This window comes from Nannospalax galili, unplaced genomic scaffold, assembly GCF_000622305.1.
Source record: "Nannospalax galili isolate Female #2095 unplaced genomic scaffold, S.galili_v1.0 scaffold611, whole genome shotgun sequence".
In the NCBI taxonomy this organism is placed as follows: domain Eukaryota; kingdom Metazoa; phylum Chordata; class Mammalia; order Rodentia; family Spalacidae; genus Nannospalax; species Nannospalax galili.
The window spans coordinates 747985-759160 of record NW_008330486.1 but is presented as its reverse complement, the minus strand read 5'-3'; the positions used below and the strand labels follow the sequence as shown (position 1 = coordinate 759160).

General features: G+C 47.5%; 1 protein-coding gene across 2 annotated transcripts in view; it reads left to right on the top strand.

Moving 5' to 3' along the window:
- Cgnl1 (cingulin like 1) overlaps positions 1 to 9998 on the top strand; it is a 194381-nt gene extending 184383 nt beyond the window's left edge. For both annotated transcript variants that reach the window (XM_008847497.3, XM_008847489.3), the window contains exons 15-19: positions 3498 to 3581; positions 4341 to 4465; positions 5305 to 5413; positions 5677 to 5840; positions 6963 to 9998. In XM_008847497.3, coding sequence (XP_008845719.1) covers positions 3498 to 3581; positions 4341 to 4465; positions 5305 to 5413; positions 5677 to 5840; positions 6963 to 7098 — 618 coding nt within the window. In that variant the 3' untranslated portion in view covers positions 7099 to 9998. The remainder of the gene's footprint in view (positions 1 to 3497; positions 3582 to 4340; positions 4466 to 5304; positions 5414 to 5676; positions 5841 to 6962) is intronic.
- Positions 9999 to 11176: the final 1178 nt, after the last annotated feature.

The following is an 11176-nucleotide window of genomic DNA, read 5'->3' as shown; positions in this document are numbered from 1 at the left end:
CTCTCTCTCTCTCTCTCTCCCTCCCTCCCTCCCTCCCTCCCTCCCTGTTTAACCCTTCTTCCACCCCTCCCCAGTTAAAATAACCCCATTTATTCCTGTTTCTCCCTTGATAATACCTATCTCCTATGGTCCCCATCTCTTGAATTCCTTCTTCCCCTTTACCTCCCATAGTTCCTTATGTAACCCTCTATCACCCCTTCCCATTTAAATACCCCCATTTTACCCTTAGTAATACTTGTCTCCTACTGTTCTTCTGTCTCAGGTTCCTTCTTTCCCTTTACCTCCCTGGTTCCTTTCCATTTTCCTGGCTCCTGCAGTTACATCAGGATATATACTCACATGTAAGGATTTGGAGCTAGGATCCACAAATGTAAAGAAAGATGAAATCATGAAATTTGCAGGTAAATAGATAGAATTAGAAACTGTTATACTAAGTGAAGTAACACAGATTCAGAGAGATCAATGATGTATGCTCTCTCTCATTTGTGGATCCTAACACCAATTTTTAAAAATATTTTATTTTTATTTTATATGTATGAGTATATTGCCTGCATGTATGTAAGTGTACCCATGTCATGCAATGCCCGTGGAGGTCAGAAGAGGGCACTGGATTCTCCTGGAACTGGAGTTACAGATAGATGGTTGTTAGCCAACATGTGGGTGCTAGGAACCTGGGTCCTCTACAAGAGCAGTCAGTGCTCTTAACTGCTGAGCCATCATTCCAACCCCAGAATAATTGTAATTTCTTTTTAAAAAATTTTGTCTCGAAAAGACCAAAAAAAAAAAAAAAGTTTTTTTTTTTTTTTTTTTTTTTTTTACATTTATTTCGTATGCATGTGTACACCATGGTGCGTGTGTGGAGGTCAGAGGATAACTTATGGGAGTTGGTTCTCTTCTTCCATCATGGGATTCTCTGGGATCAAACCCAAGTCATCAGACTCAGCAGCAAGCACCATTACCTCCTGAACCAGCACACTGGCCCTTAAATTCTGGCGTTTCACAGATCTCCTTCAGGTTGGGATCTATCCTTAGAGATCACTCCTCCTTTGGAAGTGTCTCTTTCGTCCCTTTTTTTTTTTTTTTGGTCTTTTTGAGACAGGGTCTCCCTGTAGCCCCAGCTGTCCTGGAACTCACTCTGTAGACCAGGCTGGCCTTGAACTCACAGAGATCCACCTGCCTCTGCCTCCCGAGTGCTGGGATTAAAGGTGTGCGCCACCACGCCCGGCTATCTTTTGTCCCTATTTTGATGTCAGTATATCTAGTGCGATGTTGATTTTGGAGAAGCTTTTTGTAGGAAAACAATGCTTTTCATTGAGAGCCTTCCAGGTGAGTGCAGGTGTTGGTTGAGATGGGGCCCCTTGTGGTAGAGTTTTCAGAGCTTCAAGGGTTCAGCCAGGAGCATTCACATGAAGCCTTTGCCACTGCCCCCTAAGCCAACATGGTATCTAGCAGCAGCAGTTGGGGTAGTTTGAGCTCTAGGGGTTGAGGGAGGGTCTAGTGAATTCGTCCTTTGGAGCAGAGCAGTCACTTTTAAACCAGCAGCTCCATCACTTGAATTTAAAGTTTGTAAATAGCCCCAGCTTCTGCTGTCAGGCCTGTGGGGTGTGCTGCTTTGGCAGGGGTTGCCTCCCACTTACCTTTATTATTATTTTTTTCTGCATGTGTAGATATGGATCAGAGGACAGATTGTGAGTCAGTTTGTCTACCATGTGGTTGTTGGCAGTCAAACTCGAGTGGTCAGACTTGGTGGCAAAGGACATTACCCTCAGCAACCCCTTCCCGCCTACCTTGTATTCGCAGCATTGGCTCCCACTTTCAGCTGGAGAGCAGGGGTTGGGCTGGGGATCGTCTTGTCCTTTTCTCTAGGCAGCCTTTCTGACGACTGCCCATACCATCGTATCTTTGCTAATTTTCAGGTTCTCCTCTCACTCTCCTTGAAATATTGTTTCTTCCTTTTCTGTACTGACTCTGCTGTGACAGGAGTTGAGCATAGGCACCTCTGTCTGGCCATCTTGACTCCCCAGCCCCCGTGTTGGCTTTTATGCTGTAGTTGTTTATGAGCTCTAGGACTATTTGAGTCCTTTTCACTTAGTTGGTCCAGAGACACAGCACAGTGAAGGAGGGGACAGTGAACTGGCTTGGCCTGAGGCCTGGTCTTTCTGCCTCTAGCTGCTGACACAGTCAACCTGAACCCTAGTTTAATCTGTTGTGAAGTTCTGAACCCCCATGACTTGGAAGGCTGCTTGTCAGAAATTCAAAAGCATAAGCATTTTTTTTATCATCACACAAAGACTGTACAAGTTGCTTTTCTTATTGCTGTGGCAAAACACCCGATAAAAGCAACTTAAGAAAGGGTTTGAGGGTGCAGTCCATCGTGTCAGGAAGAAATGGCAGCAGGAGAGTGAGGCAGCTTGGTCACATCGCATCTGCAGTCAGGAAGCAGAGAGAGATGAAGGCTGGTGCTCAGCTCCCTTTCTCCTTTTATTGAGTTGGGAATTCCAGCCCACGGGATGATGCCACCCACATTTAGAATGGGTCTTTCCACCTCTCCTAACCTAATCTAGAAAATCACTCATAGATAAGCTCAGAGGTTTGTTTTCTAGGTGATTCTAGATCCTATCAAGTTGACAATATTAATAGTCATAGCTACCCTCCCCAGGTGTTCAAGGCTTCCATGTCTGGGCTCTGCCTGCCTTGCCTAATTCCTCGGAGTGCCCTGCAACCTGCTTTGGAACCTGTCGTGGAACAGTCAGGACAATGGGAACTAGGAAGTAAATGCAAACCTGGCCCATTGGGATCAAGACCTTTTGTTCTTGCTCTCTAGAACGGGAAGGAGATGGTGAGGAAAAGGATGAGGTTATCTTTTCCTCACTAGGGTGTATATACAGGTAACAGAAACTCAGCCTTAGGCTAAGCCAGCCTGTATCCCTAGTGTCTAAGGTCCCCTGGGAGAAGAGATGCAGAGTCAGACCTCCAGGGAGTACAGTGAGTGTCAGAGCACAGAACTGTCCAGCAGAGGACATCCAGGTAAGGTAGTACACCAAAACCACCTTTCCTTGTTAAGGATAAGAGACAAGTCCGAGGGCTCTGCATGACTGAGATGTACACACAGGATCCTTAGATACTTTTATGAGACACCAGTCATGAGGGACTACAGCCCATCTTATTGATCTCCTCAATAAAGACCCTGTTTCCAACAAGGTCCCATTGAAGTCACTGAGGGTTAAGATATCAATGTAGCTTTTGAAGAACAGAGCAATTCAACATATAATCACAGGGTTAGCTATGGTGACTACTATTATTTGTCTAACTATCTTTGTCATCATCAAAGGGCCAAGAACATGTAAGAAATGATGTTATACAAGAGCAAGCAGCACAAAGGGCCTCCTTCAGTGGGCTTCCTTCATGAAGACTTGACTTGGTTGTTGGAACCGTGCCAGTACAGAGGTGCGAGAACCAAGCCTTTGACCTCTGGGCTTTTGCTTTGCTCATTTTAGATGGAGCAGATGAGGAGTGAGCTGCTTCAGGAGAGAGCCGCGAAGCAAGACTTAGAGTGTGACAAGATTTCCCTAGAGAGACAGGTGAGGACAGCTGGCCCCATGAGCTCCTGCATCCTGCATCCTGGTATGTAGACTCCTATGGGTATATAGTAGGGGCTTTCCCTACCTCAGGGTAAGTGTGTAGGGCATTCTGATGAGGCATGAGTTGAAGTTCATGCACATCTATAATGTCAGCCTTTCTTGGAGGCTCGCTGTATCTGGGGTTCAATGCTGGTGACTCAGGTATTTCACACAAATGGACAAAAAGTTCTAGTTTATTGGGAATCCTGCCCCACAGGACTAAGAATCTGTCCCCCAAGTAGGTGCAACATTTAAGGAGGACTCAGTAGTGAAAAGATAAGATTTTAACACAATATTACAAAATGATTGACTATAATCAATGGGAAGACATCAACATTGGTGAGCTAAATCCTAGTGTAAAGAGGATGAAAAGAATTATGTCATCAAACACAGAGTGGCTAAGAAGCGTTTTTCATATTATTTGTGCCAATCCGTTATCGAATATAACTGGTACCGGAAGCCGCTGCTTCTGCTCATCATGCCTTGCGGGTTTACGGAACACCTGAGAGTCTCAACATTTCATTCAGACTCATAAGGAGATATGTTAGAATCTCTTCCTTTGACCTGCTAAGACCTGAGTTCAAGGATGTTCTCTGGAACAATCTTTGAGATCCCCAGGTTCCTGGGCACTGACCAAATTCCTTCACTGCATCCTGTATTCTGTTCTTCCTGAAGAGCATGACAGACCTAGTCCCTCACAGACCCCCTTTCTGATTCTAGAACAAGGACTTAAAGAGCCGGATTATCCACCTGGAAGGTTCCTATAGGTCCAGTAAAGAGGGCCTGGTGGTGCAAATGGAGGCCAGGATTGCAGAGCTGGAGGACCGGCTGGAGAGCGAGGAGAGGTGAGCCCAGCCAGGGGCGGGGCAGAGGACTTGGTGGGCATTGGTCACTCCTTAGTGCTTGTGGGTTGGATGTCTCCTCGTCCTAATCAGACTCACAAAAGTGCAGCCAAGTTCAGCCTTGTGGCTCTTTTATTTTACAGATGAAAAAGGTGGGAGCCACCAAGGTCAGTGGTGGCTGAGGTAGCCTGGCTGAACTTAGGAGCGGATTTTAGCTTGTCATTGTGCTGGTTGCTTTCTCCGTCCTCTAAATAACGACTGGGCTGCCTCGTAAGCTCTTGAGCTTGAGCCAGATTAGAGGCCTCTGCCCTGGGGGGCAGGTATATGCAAGCAGAAGTTACTGGCCACTTACCAGAGATGGAGCAGTTCCCTCCACAGTGGGATCAGGGGCACTCCTTCCCAACACAATGATTTCTTTGAGCTAACTGTATGTATAATCCCAGAATCAGAGTGACCTTGTCCAGCTCAGTCCCCAGCCTTCCTAGATGGTATGTGTAAAGTGGGCATAAGTACACACTTTCAGCAAGACTCCTAAGTCAGGCTGGAGCAGCCTGGAGTAGCCCCTGACTGCTGATGTTCTGTGATTCTTTACCTTTCAAAGTTGAGCTCAACAGCGGAAGAACTCAGGACGCTTCTGAGTTCTGACACTGCAGCCTTAGATGAGCCGTCTTCTTCCTGGAGCCCTGTTTCTCCCTCTGGAGCATGAACAAGTCTTTCCTCCTGGATAGTTGTGTTTCTATGTCCAGGCACCCCTGGCTGGAGAGTTCCATTCCTTCCTCCCAGCCTGAGCTCCCACATGGCTGCATGAGATGGTGTGTTCCACTCTTTTTTCTCCCTCCTAGGGATCGGGCCAACCTTCAGCTCAACAATCGGCGGCTAGAACGGAAGGTGAAGGAGCTGGTGATGCAGGTGGACGATGAACACCTGTCACTGACTGACCAGAAGGACCAGGTGAGGGAACCTTTACAGAAGAGATTCTGTATCCCAGGCTGGTCCAGTGGAGTGAGTATATGCCTAATCTCCTGCTCCACTCACCTCCCAGGATGGAGCCCTTCTAGCTCAAGTATGGCATTTCAGCCAACGTTAACTCTTGAACTTGGCTTTCAGAATGAATGCTCTCTTTTTCTGGGAGGCAGGTTGCCCAGGGAAGGCAACTGGGTCCCTGGCGTCTGCTGTTCTGGCTTCCATGCTCAACCTGCCATCTTTTCTAACAGCTGAGCTTGCGCTTGAAAGCCATGAAGCGGCAGGTGGAGGAAGCTGAGGAGGAAATTGACAGGCTGGAGAGTTCTAAGAAGAAGCTGCAGAGGGAGCTGGAGGAACAGATAGGTGTGAACGAGCAGCTTCAGGGGCAGCTCAATTCCATGAAGAAAGGCTTAAGGTAGGTAAAGGTGGTGACCCATGGCAGCCAATAACCTCCTTGACATCTGCGAGGGACCTGATGGTTTCTATTACCTCTGCCTCAAGCTAATTCCCTATTGTTGCACTGTGGACTCATCTCATTCTTGAGATGAAAGTGGTTGTGTCTACTCAAGTCACTCCACATTTTCAATAAGGTCTCACACTAGCCACCCATACATCAGTGTTCAGTAGGACCCGAGGCCCTAAGCAGGTCAGGCTATGCCCACCACCATGGATGTGCAGCTCCCAGATCAGTGTTCTCTGTCTAACTGGAGTGAAGTTCTGATGTATGTCCTCGTAAGGATGAGGATATTCCAAGCTGCTCTGAGGAAAACTGAAGGATGGGGCTGGGGGTCCCTACCCCAGGGCCATTTAAGGATACTCAGGTGAGGGCTGAGACCACGTTCATGCTCACCCACAGCATCAGCCTTTCTTGGAGGCTGACTGTACCCACGACTCTATGCTGGTAGTCCAAGTAGTTCTCACAAACTGATGGAAGGCCCCAGCTCACTGAGAGTCCTACCCCACAGGACCGAGAAACTAGTCCCTAGGTCAGCAGAGGATGCAACATTTAAGGACTCGGTGGTCAAAAGATAATCCTTTGATATACTATTAAAAATGATTGTATGGGGATGTGGCTCAGATGGTGGAGTGCTTGCCTAGCATACAGGCGGCCCTGGGTACCACATAGACTAGGTGTGTTGACACATGCTTATGATCTCGGCACTTGGGAGACAGAGGCAGGAAGATCAAAAATTCTAGGCCCTCTTGGACTATAGAGTGAGCTTGATGCCAGCATGGGCCACACGAGACCCTGTGTCAATAGAAAATGAATATGATCAGGTTGATTAAGAAGCACCCTGACAAGCCACACTGATGTTTGGGCAAAAGGAGAAATTAGTTACACTGATCTTGGCTCCACTCTCTAAACACTAGTTTGTGGTGATGAGTGATAGGCAGTTTGCCATCAGGTGCAGGCAAATTCATGTGCTTATATGAATGCAGAGGGGTGGGGGCCAGGAGCCCAACGCCCTCCCTCCATCTCCACATCAGACACAGGCCCTAGCCAGGGCTAGGAAACATCCTACTTGTACTTCCACAGGCTTAAGAAGCTGCCGAGTAAAGTGCTGAATGACACGGATGATGATGACGACCTCAGCAGTGATGGGGGGAGCCTCTATGAAGCACCACTGAGCTATACTTTTCCCAAAGACAGCACCATCGCCAGCCAGATCTGAGTCCACTTCCAGGCCTGTCCAAGTGACCCATTGCTCCTGACCAGGCTCTGCAGTCACCCAGAGCAGGAAGCAGCAAAGGGAGTTTGCAAATGAAGTCAGACCACAGCTGCCACCTCACCTTCCTCCCCAGGGTCTCTACATGATTGAGTGGCTTGGATCTTATATAGGGAGCTATGTCAGTTTAAAGAGAGCAATAGGCACCACCACCTAACTGGAACATTTTGGAAAATACAACGTGATAAGATGAAGCCCTTGTCCTGCACCCCATATCTATCACCACCTTTCCCCACCCAGAGATAGGTCCCAAAGCCCCAGCTGTTCTGTGATCGCCACTGTGTAGGGAGGAAATGATGTATAGGCTGTACATATTTTAAACCAGACCTTCTTAGGGACTGCTGCTGTTCCATTCTGGAATGTTCCAGAGCCTTCAGAGTGTGGCTTCTTTGTAAAGTTCACACATCTATATTGAGTATTCTTCTTTTGAAATATGAAGTTGCCAGATCTTAAGTATTAAAAAGCAGAGGCAAAGCGGGGAGAGTGGACACCACTCTGGAAATTAGAATGGGATAAAGTAATTGTCGTGGTGACAATTAGCCCAGGGGATCACTGTTCAGGCTGTCTGGTAAAGGTCAGTTTTATCTTGGGCTGAATCTGTGGCCTTTGTTGCTTAGTTCCTCTAGGATTAGAATTCCTGAACCATACTAAGACCAGTTTCCACTCACCAGTTTCTTTTACACAGGTGGAATGGGGAGAGAGGTTTTTAACAAGTGCTATGTTTCTGGGAGGGCAAGGCTGTTGTCATGTCTCATTGGTCCATTCTTACATGGCAGGCCTCCAAGCTATGCTCTCTCAGGCCTGGAATGGGCTGAGTAGGGCTTAGGTTTGAGGATGGAGTGGGACGTGTGCAGTAAGTTCATGGGCTGAGGGAGAGGGGATAAGCAGGTATGGGACTGGTGTGAGAAGGAATTCAGATACATGCTTGAGAGCTAGAGGATGTGTGTGTGGGGCGGTTGAGCTGGAGCTCAGAGTGATGGTGAAGAAGGAAGGAATCAGGGTGCCTACAAACCAGAGGGCTCCCCCAACTTCCAGGCACGTGATGGCAGGAATAGGTGAGGTTCTGGAGCAGGGACAAGATGCCAAGGTGGAAGTACAGGGTCATGGCTTGGGAGGCTTCTGGGTATCCCTGTACTTCTTCCTGACCTACCTGTGTCACCTCATACTGTGATAGTCATCAGGGAAAGGACTTTGTGAGTTGGCTACATGTGTAGGGCAGAGATGGAGGGGGCTCAGCTGCTTCAGCAGTGTCCCTAAACTTCCTGATAGGGGGAATACAACGTGATAGGATGAAGACCTTGTCCTGCACCCCATATCTACCACCACCCTTCCTGTGAACCAGGTTGCCATGGGGTTCTGCTCATTGCAGGTCAGAGAGGTCATTCAGTTGGATTCAGAGTGATGGATTTTGAAGGATAAACATTGAATACCAGAGAACCAAGCCCTCCTCCTTCTCCCCTGAGTCACTGTCACCCTCACCACAGCTGGATTCTTGCCTCTGCCTACTTGCTGAATATAGAGAAATTTCTCGTTTTAGCCATTCCTTCACTTAATAAATATGTACTATGCACCAAAGTGTGTCTGGCACAGTCCTCAGCACGGGGAACACAGCATAGAATAGAAGTGGAAACTCTGTCCATGAGGCTGGGGATGAGGCTCAGTTGGTAGAGTGATTGCCTAGCATGCACGAAACCCTGGCTTCCATCTCCAATACTGCATAATCAGGCGTGGTGACCCACGCCTATAATCCCAACACTCAGGAGGTATTGGCGGGAGAATCAAGAGTTCAAGGTCATCCTTGGATATAGCATTGAGTTCCAAGCCAGCCTGGGATACATGAGACCCTGTCTCAAAACAACAGAACAACCTCTGTCCTCCTGTAGCTCAGGTAGGAGAGCAAGGGTGATAAACAACAGTCATACAAGTCAACATGCAGGCCAAGCCCCTCCATATCCAGCCTCAGAGCCCTGTGTCCTCCTTGGAACCTGATAAACCTGTGGTTGGTTGGCTCCCCAGAACATGTAGCAATTCTTTGACTCCTAGAATGTTCTTGTGCATCGCTATTTGCAATAGGCCTTCCAAATGCTTCAGCCTACTCACCCCAGAGATTTGGGGGAGAAAGGTCAAGTTTGGAAGGGAGAAGAAATTTATTTTGAAGAAATCAGTCACCCCTCATTCTAGTTGGTTCTTTCTGATAGCCACAAGGCTGGTTACAGGAAGAAAAAAATGTCTCCTGAAAAGAGAACAGAGACCACCACTGGAAACAGTTGTGCTCACCTGAAACAGGGCTGCTAGACAGGGTGAGGACTGAGCTCTCATATGCTGGAGTGGGGTTGGCAGTGGGGGATACGTGCAGTGCAGCTGGGTGGAGCGACATTGGACTGGGATTTAGAGATGTGTGCAAGTCGTGCTTATCTCCTTACCTGTGGCCTTGGTGGAGGGATGAGATGAGGGCTGGGGCCCTAGGTCCTTCTCAGTTTGAGCATTCCTTGATTTTATTATATATGTGTGGGTTTTGTTTTGTTTTTTTTTTTTTGGTTTATTGCTTTAAGAACGATCAGCTCAAGAGTATTTTCTTTAGCTTAAAAATATTTTATGTAAGAACATGCATGTGGCCAAATGCATTGCTGAGGAGACAATCACCATATGCCTTTTAGGAATTTTTTCTTGCTTTGGAGTGTCATTCCTCCATGACAGTTGACATGCTCTGTTGGGATTTTTCCTGGTATGGTTTGGTTGCTATGCATTGCCATGGGGACAAGGCATTCTTGTTCCAGCTACCTCCATGTAAGTGACTTCCTGGATAAAGCACGATTTCCTTTCAATAAACTGTTACCTGACAGGAATCTTGGCTCTTCTGTTGTTTTCTCTCTCTTGATTTCTGTTTGTGTCCCCAAGAAACATCTAGTCAGTGAAGTGCTTCCCAGGAAAGCATGAGGACCTGAGTTCGATCCCCAGGATCCACATAATAAAAAGCCAACCATGGTTGCACACTTGTAATCCTAGTATTGGGGAGAGAGAAACAACTGGATCCCTCAGGCTTGCCAGCCAGCCTATCTGAGTGGTGTTCCAACCCCAGGGCCAGTCTGAGACAGACGGGTATGGCGAGGTCAGCAGTGAACACTGAGGAAACAAATGGCTCTGGATGTTGGTACTGTTCTGAGACATCCGAATGATGCGTTCTAGAAAAACAGGAAGGGGAAGCGCTGTTCAAAGTTGATTGCCGAGACTCAGCTGGCACCCACCTCATTCCCTTTCCTAAACTCACTGGGTTCTCCTGCAATCAGATTTCATGAGCTCTCTTGGTCTCCTACAACAGGCCCTGTGGCCTCCATTTCACAGGGAGCCAGAGCAGATTATCTCCAGGAGAGAGCCACACAAATCACTGTCTCGGCTCCATCTTGAACCAGGACTCTGGAGCCTTGTCTCTGCCATGTTTCCTTTCTGGGTCCCTCAGTATTCCTGGTAGACTTTCCAGCACTGCCTGCACTCCATAGCTGCCTTTCATTAAGCCCTTTAAGTCACAGCAGCTGGTGCTGTTTCCTGCCTACCGCTCTGAACACCGCCACCAGCTACCTCCAGCTACCCTATAACTGTCGCCCTCTTTCAAAGTGGAAGGAGCAACCCAAATGTGAGATGTTTGAATTTTACCAGGTTCTCAAAGATTTGCATGAATCATACTTGCTCTTGTTAATTCAGGTATATTGAGGCATAATTTTATAATTCATATATAGAGACACCCTTCCCAGGGTCATCTAACATTCAGGCTAAATGTAGCCCTTTTTATCTGGCTCTTCTCTCAGCACTCACTGGGTGGGTCTCAGATTCTGACTGGCACATGTCCCTGAGCTGCCAGGAGGAATGTGCCTGGTGCAGAGGGAGAAAGTCCTCACATTGTCTGCATTCTACCCTTGACCTTGTGGGTATTAACAGGAAACCTGTCTCTCTTGGAAGTTGGTCATTAGAATTTTTTCTCTTCTAATTTTTCAAATGCTAAGGAAAAACAACTCAGTAGCAAGTTCCT